Here is an 18,690-nt window from a genome sequence, read left to right as displayed (position 1 = left end):
TACAGACAGAACCTGAAGAACCTGAAGAACCTGAGAACCATCGTGTTTAAAGTGTAAATGTACGTCAGAGACAAAGACGATCAGTTGTGACCCAGTTCAGACCAACCAGGTTCTGGTGGGAGTGTCCAGCAGCTTCCTGGACAGAACTGGGTCGACGAGGAGTCCCATGCTGGGAATTCTGTGAAGGCAGAGCAGGTGGGAGGAGCTATCTGGCCCAGACCTGGAGAACGTCAGCGGGTCAGAGACAGGAGGATCCGAAGGATCGACTTCTCGGTACAACAACCTAGTTCACATAGGACTTTAGCTCTAAACCGCTGTAAAAGGCTGCTAGCATGTTCACGGGGACCTGTCCAGGGTGGACCCCGCCTCTAATGAATAATAAACATATTAACACAGATTCAGGATATTCTGCAGGAGTGACTTTTTTATTTTCTGTTATCCTGCTAACATCAGCATCCTAATGTCTGCAAGGTAACAACGTTAGCTGAGGTTCAGCATGCTAATGTTAGTATGCTAAAATCAGAGCACTAATAATCTCAGCACACTAACATCAGTAGAATGCTATTAGCATGCTAACATCTGAACAATAATAACATCAGCATGCAAACATAAGCTAACAAAGTTAGAACACTAACATCAACACGCTAATGTCAGTATGCTAACATCAACATGCTAACTGATATTTACCTTTTAAACAATTTCCTTGAAGGATTAAATAAAGTATTCTGATTCTGATAACGTCAGCACGCTAACTCAGCATGCTAACAGCAAACTAATGTCAGCATGCTAACTGAGCATGCTAACAGCACACTACCGTCAGCACACTAACGTCAGCACACTAACGTCAGCACGCTAACTGAGCATGCTAACAGCAAACTAATGTCAGCATGCTAACTGAGCATGCTAACAGCACACTAACGTCAGCACACTAACGTCAGCACGCTAACTCAGCATGCTAACAGCAAACTAATGTCAGCACGCTAACTCAGCATGCTAACAGCACGCTAACGTCAGCACGCTAACTCAGCATGCTAACAGCACGCTACCTCAGCGTGCTAACTCAGCACGCTAACAGCATGCTAACAGCTCGCTAACGTCAGCACGCTAACTCAGCATGCTAACAGCACGCTAACGTCAGCACGCTAACAGCATGCTAACAGCACGCTAACGTCAGCACGATAACTCAGCATGCTAACAGCACGCTAACGTCAGCACGCTAACAGCATGCTAACAGCACGCTAACGTCAGCACGATAACTTGCCTCCTGCGTTAACGTGATGTCACTGATTTCGTTGTAGTTGAACGTTTCCCGTTGGAGGCAGGATGGTTGGGGCGGAGCAGCGTGAGTGACACTGAAACCTGATTGGAGCTCAGGATGAACATTCACAGCATGACGTGTGCGTTAGCTAACAGCACTCTACATTCAGGGAAAACAAACACGTCTTCAGGCTGCCTCCATGAGCGCTAGGATATCTGAAAGGTCGTCGTTGACCTCAGGAGAAGGTCTTCGTCGCTGACCTCAGGAGAAGGCCGTCGCTGCGTGGCTGAGCTCAGAGAGGCGACAGGAAACAGCTGCAGGACTCTTGAGGCTTTTAAAGGTGAGACATGAAAACACAACGAGAACTCAACGTGACCGAGAGCTGCAGGCAGCAGGTGATTCACGGAGGCTACAGCTTCCCAGGGTGTTTCTGTTCCTGGTGAATGTTAATGAGGTGGACAGAATATTAGGAACACTTTATTTCCAGCTCAGTAGTGCTGACTCTCATCAGCATGCTAACATCAGCATGCTAACAAGGTTAGCCTGCTAGGAACATGGAGAGTTTTAAGAAGAAGAAAACAAAGTGAACGACAAAAGATTTCTAAACTTTTTAAAGTTTATTGAAGAGAGACTGAGTTTAACTTTACAGATAAATAAGAGACGTTTTATGACGCGTTCATCAGAATCAGGACTGAGGGCCCGTCCACACGTACGAAAACGATCTTTTCCCTCTCCGTTTTCGATCATCGTTTCAAGAAATATCCGTGTCCACACGGATCCGTTTCAGCACGACCGAAAACGCTACTTCCTATTCCAGGCCTATAGGTGGCGCTGTTTCAGTTTCAGAAATTCACCAAAAACGGAGAGGAAGATGCGGAGCATGCGCATAAAGCTTGAGCGCTGTTTACAAATCGCCTTTTTTGCTCAGCGTGGTGGCACAGGAGCGTGATATTTAGCCCTAGTAACCCTAATAGGCTCAATATCTTCTCCAGCAGGAAAACTAGCATGTAGTCCGCCATTGTTGTTGATGTTGTTACGAGACGTCTTGCGGGATGTGGAAGGCTGCTCGGGGGTGTGGCGATGACGTCATCGTTTTCCCCGTATTCGCCGTCCACATGAAAACGCAAGAGCTGCGTTTTCGAATTTCTCCACCCTGGGACCCGTTTTCAGAAAAGTGCGTTTTAGGGCAATGCGTTTACAGGATACGTGTGGACGAAAGGCCAAAACGATGAAAAATTTATGCGTTTCGGCGTTTTTGCGTTTCCGTGTGGACGGGCCCTGAGGGTCAGTTTGAAGTTTCTTAGTTTTTCTGGTCGGGACGCAGCCACGAAGAAAACAAACACACCTGAATGAAATGATTTGAATGTTTACTTATAAAGACATGAACCTGGCCCTTGAATCTATTGGCCCTCGGTTATTTGACCCCGTGTGGCCCCTGCAGGCCTCTAACCAGTCTATGTTGGTCCAGTTGCCGGTGCCTTGCTCATGGTCCCTTCGGTTCTACCACCACAGCTCGTCCCCCCCGCTGCTCCGGGTGCTGGCCCTCTCTCGGCCCTGCAACCTCACCATCTCCAGGACGCTGCGGGCATAGGTGTCTCTCAGGTTGACTCCGCCCCCTCCTCCCGGCGACGCCTCGCCCACCGAGCCGCGGGCCAACCTCCTCAACGCCTCGCTGTGGCGGGCGGCGGCCTCCTTGACCTTCAGGGCGAAGTAGCAGGCCGAGAAGCGGTCGTTGATGATGGCGATGGGCAGCGCCAGGATCAAGATGCCCGACAGGATGCAGAGGAACGCCAGCACCTTCCCCGGCGCCGTGTCAGGACGGACGTCGCCGTAGCCCACCGTGGTCATTGACGTGGTCGCCCACCACCAGGCGGCCGGGACGCTGCTGAATGTGGACGAGGGACGGTCGTGCTCCAGAGCAAAGACCACCGCCGCAAAGATGGAGATACCGACGGCGAGGAAGAGGAGCAGGAGGCCGACCTCCTCGTAGCACTGAGCGATGGTCAGACCCAGAGACCGGAGACCTGGAGGACAGAGGACAGACGATGGAGGACGGAGACGGAGTGAGGGGACATATTTAATATTTTAATCAGTTTTAATCGTCAGGTTTCATCTATGAACTGATTCATGAGGATTTGTTGTTTCTGTCGTTTCCTCCAGAGACGAAGCAGAAAATAAAAATAACCAGGAAGAGACTTTAATTAAAACTAAATCAGCTTCACACCCAGAATGACTCGACGTCTCCCCTGGGACAAAGAGACAACGAGGAGAATAAACTGAGCTCCTCTGATCCTGATGAAGCTTCTGACATCAGTATTATATGAACTACAAATGGAGCCCCGCCCTTTAATATCGAGGGGCGGGGCTTATGAGCTACACTGCAGCCAGCCACCAGGGGGAGCTCCACGCGCTCTGAGGCGCCGTAGAGGAGACGTCATGGCGTCCATGGATTCTACAGGCTGGTCCAGATCCTCCACCAGCGTCTGGACGTGGTGGCTCCTCTCAGAGTTTATTTTTGGAGACTAATGTTTTGGGTAAATCATAAACTAGAGCATCGTCTGTGACCTTCAGTCGTGCATGACGTCCTTCTTCCTCCTCCTCATCATCATCATCAGATCTAAACCTCCTGCCGACGTTAATGAAACGTTTCCTCTCATGTTTTCATCTCCGTCTTCTATTATTCAGTGTCCTTCAGATCAAAGCGTCTTCGTCTCACTCTGAGACACATTATCTCTCTCTGAAGGAATTCACCAAAAACATGAATCTAGATTTTCTCTCTCTTCTCTTCATCGTCCTCAGAAACCCTCCGGCTGTAATCTGACGGCAGCAGAGCTTCCTCCTCACGTCATGGATTTAAAATAAATGATTTTTATTTATTTTCAGCTGCTGATGTGTTTCTGTGTCGTCCTCAGACGGACGAACGTCAGCAAAGAGAAGCTCTACGTCTGTGACCCACTGATGTGTTTTTATTTCTAGATGTGGGGACAGTTTTCTAAAATCATTTCAGTTTTGTTCAAGTGTTTCTGTTTCTGTGATGAAAGAGTAGAAACCAAATGACAGGAAGTTCCTGAAGCTCTACAGCTGGTTTTATCCTCGCTAACAAACACAGGTTCAGGTCTGAGCTCCTCAGCTCGTTACCAGACTTCATTAAAGACTTCCTCACTAACGTCTCAGGGTTAAATGTCGCTGCGTTCAACAACGTTAGTGTGTCTACAAACGTCCTCCTGACAACCATCCTTCACTGATCCACTGACAACAAAGAGTTAAATATATTCCACAGTTCAGGTGTTAATGAGTCTTGTAGAAACAGGAAACAGTGGAGGAAATAGAACACAACATCATGACACCTTCACATCAGCTGACACATCAGCTGACACATCAGCTGACACATCTCTGGCCCTGGCTGAATGAAGTTTAGATTAAGAGGAACATTTTTCTGATCTTACCTGTCGAGTGTCGTCCCAGCTTCAGCATCCTCAGCGTCCTGAGGAGGCGGAGGACCTGCACCACGCGGCCCATGTCCTCCAGCTCCGTTGTCCCCCCGTGGAGACTCTCCACCACCACCGTGACGTAGAACGGCAGGACGGCGAGCAGGTCGATGATGTTGGGAACGCTCCGGCTGAAGCGACACTTGTCTCTGACGCAGAGGAACCTCAACGCCAGCTCGCCGGTGAACCACATCACGCAGACATACTCCAGGACGTCCAGCAGCGGCGGGGCGTCCATGTCCTCCCCGAGGTCCAGCGATATCAGCACCATGTTGACCACCGACACCGCCACGAAGAAGACCGAGAGCGAGCCGAAGGTGCGAGCGGCACGAGATGACTCTGGTTTCTCCAGAAGGTCCCACAGGCGGCGGCGCAGAGCCGGGCAGGCTGCGCCCACAAAGTCCTCATCGCCATCATCATCAGCCTCGAAGTCCCGGCGTATGTCCAGGGTCTCCTTCTGCTCCTTGTGGCGGTAGTAGCGCTCTCTGCAGCAGGGGTCGATGTGGAGCTCGTCAATGCCCCAGTACTGGATCTCCTGCAGGAAGGAGATCTCACACAGCTCCTCCCTGACGTGGAGGCGACCCGTCCGGTAGAAGTTCATCACATATCTGCCAACAACAAACACCGGGAGTTAGCATGGTTAGTTACCATAATTAGCATAGTTAGTTAGCGTAATTAGCATAGTTAGTGCAGCCGCAGACTCATTGTTCCCTTCGACACAGTCGCTATAAATGTTTGGAGAACCAAAGAACCCAGGGTGTCCCACGCTGGGTTTATACCTCTAGAAAGGGAATCTGGCTACAACGTAGGAGGGTCAGATGTTTGTTAGCATAGTTAGCATAGTTAGCATAGTTGAAGAAGGACGTGAGTTCAGGGTTTGATGGTTTGAAGGTAACGAGAGCACACATGACGTCTAGGACGACCACATGAGGTGTTCAGGTGCGTTCAGGTGTGTTCAGGTGCGTTCAGGTGTGTTCAGGTGCGTTCAGGTGCGTTCAGGTGCATTCAGGTGCTGCTCAGCTCAGACGTCAGATGGGAATTAAATTTACCTCTAAATCCTCTAACATCCCTGAGGCTGCTTTGTTTTCACTCTGGTTAACCGGTGTTCCCCAGACAACACATATGTGTGTGAATATATATACAGTATATATATATATATATACTGTATATATATATATATATATACAGTATATATATATATATACAGTATATACAGTATATACTGTATATATATATATATATATACTGTATATATATATATATATATATACAGTATATATATATATATACAGTATATATACAGTATATATAAAATGATTGTGTGTCCGGACTAAACGCAGAGCAGCTGGTCATCATCTATCTATCAGTCTGCAGCAGCTGTTGTTGAAGCGTCCGTCACGGCTGCGTCTCATTGGATCAAAACAACGTTTGTGTTTTCTTTCATCAGCTGCTTTTGTTTCTCGTCGTTCTCTGATCTCTGCTACAATAGAAGCCAGAAACCAGTTCTACTCTAGACCCATCGAGTCCGTCTTTACTTTTGATATTTACTTCAACATTAAGTTTATTAAAAACTTTCAAAGTTCATGTTTTAAAGCTGCTTCTTATATTCTGATCAGAACTGAGTTAGAGATGAAGACCAGATAAACCAGGACCATCTCTGTGGACCCTGGTCTCTGTGGACCCTGGTCTCTATGGACCCTGGTCTCTGTGGACCCTGGTCTCTATGATCCTGGTCTCTATGATCCTGGTCTTCATGGACCCTGGTCTCTATGGACCCTGGTCTCTATGACACTGGTCTCTATAACCCTGGTCTCTAAGACCCTGGTCTCTATAGACCCTGGTCTCTATGACCCTGGTCTCCATGGACCCTGGTCTCTATGGACCCTGGTCTCTATGATAGGTCAGACTTCAGTGTCAGTAACATTGTGTCTGATTAATTAGTGATCAACTAAAACATCTTCTAGATCAGAGAGTAGAAAACACCCTGATAGCAATGATATCATTCTGAACTCATTCAGCAACCCCTTGACTAGAACTGGACCAAGAGTTTAGAGAAATACCACAAAGGTTCTAGTAACAATAGAACCAGGCCCACTCTCCATCTGGACATGTGGAGAACCAAAGAACCCAAAGTGTTCCACGTTGGGTTTTTACCTCTTGAAAGTGAATCTGGCTACAAAATCCTCCTGATTCCACTACAGGAGGCAACGTACACACAATTCAACCTTTGGACATTTTATTTATCCTGGACATCATCACATTCTACCATTGTGATCATTATACAATCCAGAAGAAGATGGAGATTTCCTCCGTGTTGTTCACAGATGGAACTCCCCAGGGGAACCAGTCACCAAGGCATGCTACATACCAATGCTAAGCTAACTTTATTATCTGTAGTACCACCATTAGACCACTAGATGGAGACAAAGGGCCACGTATGAAACTGAGGCACATGGTTCAGATTCTGTCAGTCAAGTCACCATGTGGTTCATAGTTGTAGAATCGTGTTTGTATGACCGACTGACTGGTAGATGTTTACAGAACATTCTGGTGAACCTGGTACCTGGTTTGTCAGGTGGAAGGAGTTAAGACTCAGTGTTGGAGAAAAATGCACCACCTACTGGAAGGTCTGTGAGTTTCTGTCAAAGAAGAACTCGTTCTCCAGGAGGTCGGCATCGTCGCAGAGCTCCAGCGCCGAGTCTCGGCTGCAGGACGCCAGTTTCCCCAGCCGGGTCTCGGGGTAGGAGGCCAGCAGCTCCTGGGACAACACGAAGCGACTTCCTCCAACATTGATGACGAAGACGTCGAGCGGTTCTCTGACGCAGGACGCCGTCGTCTCACTGAAGAAAACACTGGAGTCCAGAGACAATGGAGAGGAGCTGCAGATGTCCATCGCCAACGCCGCCAGCTGATTGGTTAGTTAGGTCCTGTTAAATGATCAGAATCAGAGGTAACGGTAAAATCCCTCCACATCACCTGGATAGTCCTCCAACCAATCAGAGACATTTAAACTGATCCTATTCTTCCAAAACTTGTTTATCAACGACATCATGTGACTTTCTACAGATGAATAAAGAGTCATGTCGTATATCAAACACATAATTAAATACTTGAACACATTTGAACACGATGAACACATTTTTAGTTTTGCATTTCTTCGTAATTTAATTTAATTTAATTTAATTTAATTTAATTTGTCTTTCTCTATTTTATATGTATTTATTTGATTTGATTTAATCCTGTTCTATTATTGTATTTTATTGTATTTTATTTTATATATTAATTTAATTTAATTTAATTTAATTTAATTTAATTTAATTTAATTTAATTTAATCCTTTTCTGTTCTATTTTATTTCAGTCTGTATTCAGTGACCTGGATAACTGAGAACCGTCACAGACATGATGATATTTCTTATAAACTGTACTTGATGAAGTTGCGGAAGTTCTAATAATGATAGTATTAATATTAATAATGATATTAATAATATGATTAATGACACTGAAGACCGGACTCTTACCTCTGAGCGTCCGAGCGAAGCCACCGTTCCTCCACATGTTCTGGTTGATGTTTGAAGCTGCTCTGAGACCAGCACAGCTTTTAAAGGAGGACGTATGGAGGACAAGTAGCGCCTGGGACGGAGGTATGAGGAGGACGAGGTGTCCGTGGAAACTGAACTTTAATCAGTCAACAACATGTGATGATGTTTTTATTCCGTAGATGAGTCTGTCCACACATTTTAACATTAAATTCTTTGGTAACAAAGAACATGTTTTATTCTTCAGAGCCTCAGAGTCGTGAAGGTTCATCCAGGTCAGGAAAAAAACAAGATGAGACAAACTCTGGACCAGAAGACGTTTCCTCCAAGTGTTCAGCTCTAATGTCTGAAACATCTGTGGGTGGAGTCCACTCTTTAGAGGACAACAACGTCCACATGTTCTCCAGAGATAACAGTAGGACGTCTCTAGTCCTGGACACACTGGTTCTGAAGACATCGACTCAGGTGGAGGTGGTTCACATGAACGGTTCATCCAGAACCATGTCAGCTGGGGTCATGGTGCTGGTTCATTCATGTTTTTATTCTTCACGGTGGGAACTGAACATGTCATCAGAACGAAGAGAGGCCTCCTTCTGTTCTTTCCTCATCCCAGACGTTTGATGGTTTTACTCAAGGACCAATGAGAAGGTGAGATGATGGGTGAGGGCATTAATCAGCCTCCATACCTGTCTCCTCTCTCTGAGAGGCTGTTGCTAGGCAACACACCGTCTCCTAATTCAAACGGGATGGAGCTGGAGAAGCTGCTCCACTTTCTGAGCCCAGCTCGCTGCACCCACAGCGCCACCATGTGTCAAGTAGAAATAAAATCACTTTATTTGACTGCATTTTATTCTGTTCTATTCATTGTATTTCATTTTTAAAATTTTGTTTTATTCTATTATCTTCTGTTTTATTTATTTATTTATTTGAGAGAACCCACGCAGACACAGGGAGAACATGCAACTCCACACAGAAAGGAACCAGTCGGCCTGGATTAGAACCCAGAACCTTCTGGCTGGGAGGCATCAGTGATGACCACTAATACTCTTAATAATATTTATAGATCAAATTATAGTACAAAAAAATACAGAATATAAAGTATCTTCAGGTTCTTTAAAGTATATTCTAGTTTAATAAAATAATATATAATCTAATGTTTAATGTATAATGCTGTCACTGGTGTACCTAATGAACTGGCCACTGAGCGAATAATATTAACACCAGGGGGCGATAATTCAACATCAGAGGTGGCCATTAACAACACGAAGAAGCGAAACGTCATGGGGTCCTGTCCAATCAGTGAAGCAGCTGAGGCTGTAGTCCCCGCCCCCTAGAGAAACCGCCATCATGAAATCAAAAACAAGAAAGTGACAGATGAACCGTGGCTCTGAGAACCAGGACGAGGTAAACTTCACTGAGTTTCTTCTCTAATGAGTGACAGCGACGCTGCGGGTGTTTGGAGACACGTCGGAGGACTTTTATTTAAATGTTTCACGGCTCTTTATCTCCGTGTGACGGCTGGACGTCAGTAACATCGTAGCCAACGTCAACGTTAGCATCTTCGGCTAGCTGCGCGGGGAACGTAAACAGCTCGGTTCATTTTTAAACTCCGCTTTAAACTCGTTACCAGCGGGATACGGGCCGACGAACAGCGGGTCGACTCAGAACCGAGTCTGGAAGGATTCGTTCGTGTCTGAGTGTAATAGCGGCTAGCGGCTAACGGCTAACGGCTTCTAAGGCTTAACGTGAAGTTGCAGCGCGCCAATCTGCCTGAACGTTTATTGTGAAGGAATAAAGAGTCAGATCAGACCAGAACCTTCACAATAAAACTCTGAATATATCTTAAAACACGGAGAAGCTCCGCAGCAGACTTCTCGAGTCCAGATACGAGCTGGATGCCCCGTTAAGTTCACCTCCGCTAGCTTCTTTAACTCCAGCTGCCAGACTCCATAGAAAAATTACGGATTTATGGGAAAAAAATCTACTAACCGACTGTTCTCAGGTTAACAGCGACTCGTTTAGAGGCGTCATGAAGTATTAGAGGTTAAACTATAGTTCGGCATTCAATAAAGTTAAATTTAAATCTTTTAAGTTGCTTTCCTGAACTCTGATCGACAACGACCCTTTGCAAACATCGCGATGTTTTGTTTGTTTTGAGATGAAGAGGGAAGTGAGTTCTGGAGTCATCCTCCGACTGAACTCTCAGCTGATGTTTATGAGCTGATGAATCTGGAGCACTAAAGATAATTTAGTCTAAAACTAAAAACAGTTGAATGGTTTTCATCTGATTTCTCAGAGTTTTGACTTGACTCTCAGATGCACATGTAAGTGACCTGTAGTAAACATAAGAATGTGTTTAAATAGGAAGAGAAGTTATAGCGCGTGTATTTGTGTTGTCTGTGTGATCACTGTTGTGCTAACAGTCCAGACTGCAGCTGACATGAGCAACGTGGCTGAGGAACCGATGGAGAGCCCTGCGCTGTCCGAGGAGGAGGTGGACGACACGTCCCGGGACGACCAGATGAGTCTGAACAAGGGCAGCTCCAAATCTCCTGGTAACAGATGCAGATGGTTCTGACCTGTAAAACGTTTCATCGATCCTCTCCGGTTAAACGCCGGCTGTCAGACACATGCTCGACTGACCTCTGTTTCTTGTTGTCGCAGCCGTCGGTGAAATCGTTGAAGGAAAGCGAGCGAAGAAGACGGTGGAGAGACTCGACTTTCAGGCGCCGAAGCAGATGAAGAAGCTGCAGATTGGAGACGGTGAATAAGCTCCTGTAATAACCTCTGTGACAGATTAACTCAGCGTCAGACACCTGCTGACCAGCGTACCATGTCTTCAGGTAGTGGAGATAAATTAGGAGACATTCCACGCACCAGCTACCAGATCACCAAGATGAAGCCGGCGGACCTGAAGCCTCTGCACGCCATCCTGTTCGACCGGCCAGGAAAGGTACGATCACCTGGGGGTCAGAGGTCTCCAGGTTATTTACAGAGACTCACGATTATTGTCTCTACTTTTATTAGATGGCGACAATAAAGAAGAACCTGCGTCTGTTCAACGGCTTCTCCTTCGACGCAGACAGTGAACAGTTCACAAAGAAACGAGAAAAACTTCTCAAGTGAGTTTGTTCTCAGAGAAAAACTCTGTGACCGTGTTCATTCATAGTCCTCACTGACGATCATCTGTCTCTGGTCTTTAAATACAGGAGTTCACATTTCACCAACAGTAAACTGAAGGTGGTCTGCAGCGTCCTGGACCTGGAGAAGAAGGGAACCCACTCCGACCTGGTCGACAGGATCCTGACTTTCCTCATCGCACCTAAAAACAGCGGGAAGGTGAGCGGCCGGGTCTGTGGCTCCGACTCATCCTGGAGGTGTCACCTGTACAAACACCTGCTCTGTTTGTCGTTGGCAGCGCCTGCCCGTCAAGAAGAAGAAGAAATCCAAGAAGAAGCTGTCAGGGGACGACTCCAACGCCAAAACCAAGAAGAAGAGCAAACCCAAAGCCAGGAGCTCGTCGTCCAGTCCCAAGAAGTCCAAAACGGGAAGCAAGTCCAAAGCCATCGTCATGGAAACGAGCAGCGACGAGGACGACGACGAGGAAGATGAGAAGGCGGGGGCTTCAGCTGAGGCCGAGGGGTCGGACATGGAGGAGAAACCTTCAGAGAGGGAGGAGGACCAGTCTGATAAGTCAGAGGAGTCTGAGGACAAAGAGGAGGAGGAGGAGGAGGAGGAGGAGGAGGATGATGAAGACGAAGAGGTGAATGCAGCGATGCAACAATGACTGACAGCTGATCGTGTTAACACTAAAACCTCCGACACTGTCTCAGTCCTCCAGGTCCAAGTCAGGCAGAGGGAAGACGACGTCCAAGAAGACAGCGTCCGTCAAGAGACAGAGGACACCAGCGAAGAAGACGGGGCCGCCGAAGAAGAGGGTGAAGAAGGAAAGTTCAGACGAGTCCGACGGAGACAGCGACGCAGACGAGAAGGTGAGAACAAGAAAATTATGTTAATGAGGCCAGTTATGTTGATGAGGTCAGATATGTTGATGAGGTCAGCTATGTTGATGAGGTCAGATATGTTAATGAGGTCGGATATGTTAATGAGGTCGGATATGTTAATGAGGTCAGTTATGTTGATGAGGCCAGATATGTTGATGATGTCATATATGTTGATGAGGTCAGATATGTTGATGAGGTCAGATATGTTAATGAGGTCATATATGTTGATGATGTCATATATGTTGATGAGGTCAGCTATGTTGATGAGGTCAGATATGTTGATGAGGTCAGATATGTTGATGAGGTCAGATATGTTAATGAGGTCAGATATGTTGATGAGGTCAGATATGTTGATGAGGTCAGATATGTTGATGAGGTCAGTTATGTTGATGATGTCAGATATGTTAATGAGGTCGGATATGTTAATGAGGTCGGATATGTTAATGAGGTCGGATATGTTAATGAGGTCAGTTATGTTGATGAGGCCAGATATGTTGATGATGTCATATATGTTGATGATGTCATATATGTTGATGAGGTCAGATATGTTGATGAGGTCAGATATGTTAATGAGGTCAGATATGTTGATGATGTCATATATGTTGATGATGTCATATATGTTGATGATGTCATATATGTTGATGAGGTCAGCTATGTTGATGAGGTCAGATATGTTGATGAGGTCAGATATGTTAATGAGGTCAGATATGTTGATGAGGTCAGATATGTTGATGAGGTCAGTTATGTTGATGAGGTCAGATATGTTGATGAGGTCAGATATGTTGATGAGGTCAGATATGTTGATGAGGTCAGATATGTTGATGATGTCATATATGTTGATGATGTCAGATATGTTGATGAGGTCAGATATGTTGATGAGGTCAGATATGTTGATGAGGTCAGATATGTTAATGAGGTCAGATATGTTGATGAGGTCAGATATGTTGATGAGGTCAGATATGTTGATGAGGTCAGCTATGTTAATGAGGTCAGATATGTTGATGAGGTCAGTTATGTTGATGATGTCAGTTATGTTGATGAGGTCAGATATGTTGATGAGGTCAGATATGTTGATGAGGTCAGTTATGTTAACGAGGTCAGTTATGTTGATGAGGTCAGATATGTTGATGAGGTCAGATATGTTGATGAGGTCAGATATGTTGATGAGGTCATATATGTTGATGATGTCATATATGTTGATGATGTCATATATGTTGATGAGGTCAGATATGTTGATGAGGTCAGATATGTTAATGAGGTCAGATATGTTAATGAGGTCAGATATGTTGATGAGGTCAGATATGTTGATGAGGTCAGTTATGTTGATGAGGTCAGATATGTTGACGAGGTCAGTTATGTTAACGAGGTCAGTTATGTTGATGAGGTCAGTTATGTTGATGAGGTCAGTTATGTTGATGAGGTCAGTTATGTTAACGAGGTCAGTTATGTTGATGAGGTCAGATATGTTGATGAGGTCAGATATGTTGATGAGGTCAGATATGTTGATGATGTCATATATGTTGATGATGTCATATATGTTGATGATGTCAGATATGTTGATGAGGTCAGATATGTTGATGAGGTCAGATATGTTGATGAGGTCAGATATGTTAATGAGGTCAGATATGTTGATGAGGTCAGTTATGTTGACGAGGTCAGATATGTTGACGAGGTCAGTTATGTTAACGAGGTCAGTTATGTTGACGAGGTCAGATATGTTGATGAGGTCAGATATGTTGATGAGGTCAGTTATGTTGATGAGGTCAGTTATGTTGATGAGGTCAGATATGTTGACGAGGTCAGATATGTTGACGAGGTCAGTTATGTTGACGAGGTCAGTTATGTTGACGAGGTCAGATATGTTGACGAGGTCAGTTATGTTGACGAGGTCAGCTATGTTGATGATGTCAGATATGTTGATGAGGTCAGATATGTTGATGAGGTCAGTTATGTTGATGAGGTCAGTTATGTTGATGAGGTCAGTTATGTTGATGAGGTCAGCTATGTTGATGATGTCAGCTATGTTGATGAGGTCAGCTATGTTGATGAGGTCAGATATGTTGATGATGTCAGATATGTTGATGAGGTCAGATATGTTGATGAGGTCAGCTATGTTGATGAGGTCAGCTATGTTGATGAGGTCAGCTATGTTGATGATGTCAGATATGTTGATGAGGTCAGCTATGTTGATGAGGTCAGATATGTTGATGAGGTCAGATATGTTGATGAGGTCAGATATGTTGATGAGGTCAGCTATGTTGATGAGGTCAGCTATGTTGATGAGGTCAGTTATGTTGATGAGGTCAGCTATGTTGATGATGTCAGCTATGTTGATGATGTCAGATATGTTGATGAGGTCAGATATGTTGATGAGGTCAGCTATGTTGATGAGGTCAGCTATGTTAATGAGGTCAGTTATGTTGATGAGGTCAGATATGTTGATGAGGTCAGTTATGTTGATGAGGTCAGTTATGTTGATGAGGTCAGATATGTTGATGAGGTCAGATATGTTGATGAGGTCAGATATGTTAATGAGGTCAGATATGTTGATGAGGTCAGTTATGTTGATGAGGTCAGTTATGTTGATGAGGTCAGTTATGTTGATGAGGTCAGATATGTTGATGAGGTCAGTTATGTTGATGAGGTCAGTTATGTTGATGAGGCCAGTTATGTTGATGAGGCCAGTTATGTTGATGAGGTCAGATATGTTGATGAGGTCAGATATGTTGATGAGGTCAGATATGTTAATGAGGTCAGATATGTTGATGAGGTCAGTTATGTTGATGAGGTCAGATATGTTGATGAGGTCAGATATGTTAATGAGGTCAGATATGTTGATGAGGTCAGTTATGTTGATGAGGTCAGTTATGTTAATGAGGTCAGTTATGTTAATGAGGTTAGTTATGTTGATGAGGCCAGTTATGTTGATGAGGCCAGTTATGTTAATGGGGCCAGTTATGTTAATGAGGTCAGTTATGTTAATGAGGTCAGTTATGTTAATGAGGTCAGATATGTTAATGAGGTCAGATATGTTGATGAGGTCAGTTATGTTAATGAGGTTAGTTATGTTGATGAGGCCAGTTATGTTGATGAGGCCAGTTATGTTAATGGGGCCAGTTATGTTAATGAGGTCAGTTATGTTAATGAGGTCAGTTATGTTAATGAGGTCAGTTATGTTAATGAGGTCAGATATGTTAATGAGGTTAATGTTCTGTGGCCTTTCAGCCCAAACAGAAGAAAACCTCTCGAGCTAAAACAAAGAAGGCCGACAGCAGCAGCAGCAACAGGAACAACACAGACGCAGGTGAGCTCGTTAACATCAGCTCTAACTACGTCTAATTAATCAGCTTCAGAGGACAGCTGGTGTTCCTAATAAATTGTCACTGAGTGTTTGTGGTTGTTGTTGCAGCGAAGGACAGTTCAGACGACGATGAGCCGCTCATCAAGATGATCAAGAAAGCTCCGAGTGACGATCAGCTGAAGGAGACGGTGCAGAGTCTCCTGAAGGAGGCCAACCTGGAGGAGATGACCATGAAACAGATCTGTCAGAGGGTGAGGAGCCTCCTCCTGGTGACCCCTGACCCCTGACCCCCTGACCCCCTAACCCCTGACCCTATAGCTGAGCTCTGATGGGACGTCCTGTGTTTCAGGTGTTTGACACGTACCCAGATCATGACCTGACCGACAGGAAGAGCTTCATCAAAGGAACAGTCAAATCAGTGAGTCTCTCTAATCACAGTCTGTTATTACAGGATGACTGCTGATCAGCTGATCCCATCATCGTTACGTATCTCTGCATCACAGTAATTAAAGGAACCACAGTAGAACCACAGTAGAACCACAGTAGAAGCTAAACGTCTGTCAGAGTCAGGTGGTTTAACAACATGAATGATCAGCTGTCAGCTGGACCACCTCGTTGCTGCTAGTTAGCTTCTGGTTCTGGTCGTATCTCAGCAGTGATGAGAGCAGCAGATTAGCATTAACTGCTTTTAGCATCGTTAGCTGTCAGACACTTTCCTTAAAGGGAAAGGCTCGGCCGCTAACACAGGAAGACGTGTTCAGGTCTGGTTCTGGTTCTGGTTCAGATTACTGGATCATTCAGGACCAGGCATCATCCTTTAAAGACACGCGTCACTGTTTCTGACGTTTAATAAACTAGAAAATAAAAGATTGTATTAGATCAGACTCTCAGGTTAAATAAACAGGAAGAAGAGGAAGATGAAACATGAAAACATGATGAAGATTAATAAAGTCGAGGACACGCTGGACGTTAAACTGGTCTCAGCTACAGCTGATTATTCTGATTCGTCCACAGGGACATGAATAATGTTTAATTATTAATAAAAGAACCAAACGAAACCAGAACAAATGTTTTAAAGATGTTTAAACACTGGAGCAAGTTTAAAGAGATGAACACATGATGAATGAACACATGATGAATGAACACATGATGAATGAACACATGATGAATGAACACATGATGAATACATGATGAACACATGATGAATGAACACATGATGAATGAACACATGATGAATGAATGAACACATGATGAACACATGATGAACACATGATGAATGAACACATGATGAATGAATGAACACATGATGAACACATGATGAACACATGATGAATGAACACATGATGAATGAACACATGATGAATGAGACCAGAGCTACTGACGATAACATTTCTCTTCTCAGCTCATCACATGAAGAACCAGGAGAACCAGGAGAACCAGGATGTTGGATCATGTTTTATTCTCGTGTGACTTGTTTGTAGCTTCTCATTTTAACCATCAACCAGCACCAAGCCGACACCATGACCCTGAAGACGAGGTCAGAGACATTTAGAAGGAAAACCTTCCGTTCTGGACATTTATGTGTTGAATGAAAATATTTCACTGAATGATTAAAATTATACGTTTTGGAGCAAACGTGTCTGAGTCTGATTTAAATTTAATGTTGGAGGATCTGAGTCTGAGCAGAGACAGAGACGGAGACGGAGACAGACAGGAGACAGGAAGTAGAACGAGACATGAAGGAACCTTCAAAATAAAAGCAAAAATAATCAGAGGACAGAAAACACAAGATGGACACAATAGAAAAGAATAGAAAAACTAAATCCAATGTTAAACTAAACCAGCTAACATTAGCATTAAGCAGCTAACATTAGCAATAAGCAGCTAACGTGAGCCTTAAGCAGCTAACATTAGCATTAAGCAGCTAACATTAGCATTAAGCAGCTAATATTAGCATTAAGCAGCTAACGTGAGCCTTAAGCAGCTAATGTGAGCATTAAGCAGCTAACATTAGCATTAAGCAGCTAACGTGAGCCTTAAGCAGCTAACGTGAGCATTAAGCAGCTAACATTAGCATTAAGCAGCTAACGTGAGCCTTAAGCAGCTAACGTGAGCATTAAGCAGCTAACATTAGCATTAAGCAGCTAACATTAGCATTAAGCAGCCAACATTAGCATTAAGCAGATAACATTAGCATTAAGCAGCCAACATTAGCATTAAGCAGATAACATTAGCATTAGGCAGCTAACATTAGCATTAAGCAGCTAACATTAGCATTAAGCAGCTAACGTGAGCCTTAAGCAGCTAACGTGAGCATTAAGCAGCTAACATTAGCATTAAGCAGCTAACGTGAGCCTTAAGCAGCTAACGTGAGCATTAAGCAGCTAACATTAGCATTAAGCAGCTAACATTAGCATTAAGCAGATAACATTAGCATTAAGCAGCCAACATTAGCATTAAGCAGATAACATTAGCATTAGGCAGCTAACATTAGCATTAAGCAGCCAACATTAGCCTTAAGCAGATAACGTGAGCTGACGGTCCACTGCTGTCTTCTTGAATTAGTCACTGTTTGAGTTTCTAGTTTTGTTTATGTTTTAAAGAATGAAATAAATAATAAAGATTTAAAACGACTGGTGTTTGTTCATTTCACTGAGCTTCACAGATCTAGACCAGAAAGAGTGAAGAAACCAGATCTGGTGTCAGTCCACATGTGGAGGTGGTCTGGGACACATGTGACCTCCTTCCTTTGGTAGTGTGAACACACAATGAGTCCTGGGTCACATTAAAGACCACCTACTCAACAGGGCTGGTCTGAGGAGGAGGAGTTCAGTTAAGAGATGATCCATATTTTAGAACAAGCTGTAGAATTAGACCATAAAGACTTCGCTCATTATTTATCTCCTTCATCATCAGATGTTTGTTCCTCATCAGAGACCAGGGGCCTCATGTACTAACAGTTGCGTAGATTTCCACTTAAAGGGGTCCTAGAATCAAAACCACATTTACGTTGTTCATGTTGAGTTTAGGCTCCGAGTGGTGTCTAAGGACCACACCAAAAACTTCACCGCCTTCTCCAGCCTGCTTTCGTATGCAAATTCA

The 18,690-nt window shown here is 44.4% G+C and overlaps 2 protein-coding genes across 2 annotated transcripts; one reads left to right on the top strand and one right to left on the bottom strand.

Annotated features, from left to right (window-relative positions):
* Positions 1–1,988: 1,988 nt before the first annotated feature.
* On the bottom strand, positions 1,989–7,639 carry kcnv1 (potassium voltage-gated channel modifier subfamily V member 1; the record flags this gene model as incomplete). The annotated part of the gene is made up of 3 exons (XM_084557217.1): positions 1,989–3,282; positions 4,705–5,354; positions 7,368–7,639. The coding sequence occupies 3 exons, from the start codon at positions 7,637–7,639 to the stop codon at positions 2,759–2,761; spliced, it is 1,446 nt and encodes a 481-aa protein (XP_084413343.1). The 3' UTR covers positions 1,989–2,758.
* Positions 7,640–9,476: 1,837 nt separating this feature from the next.
* Positions 9,477–17,716, top strand: dek (DEK proto-oncogene). Its single transcript, XM_084557218.1, has 12 exons — positions 9,477–9,687; positions 10,707–10,838; positions 10,948–11,046; positions 11,127–11,236; positions 11,311–11,405; positions 11,493–11,622; positions 11,702–12,046; positions 12,117–12,275; positions 15,513–15,591; positions 15,697–15,839; positions 15,938–16,006; positions 16,991–17,716. The coding sequence occupies exons 2-12, from the start codon at positions 10,724–10,726 to the stop codon at positions 17,000–17,002; spliced, it is 1,356 nt and encodes a 451-aa protein (XP_084413344.1). The 5' UTR covers positions 9,477–9,687; positions 10,707–10,723; the 3' UTR covers positions 17,003–17,716.
* The last annotated feature ends 974 nt before the right edge of the window (positions 17,717–18,690 follow it).

This window comes from Chelon labrosus (assembly GCF_963514085.1).
Source record: "Chelon labrosus genome assembly, chromosome: 12".
NCBI lineage: Eukaryota > Metazoa > Chordata > Actinopteri > Mugiliformes > Mugilidae > Chelon > Chelon labrosus.
Note: the sequence above shows the minus strand (reverse complement) of the source record. Positions and strands in the feature narration are given on the sequence as shown.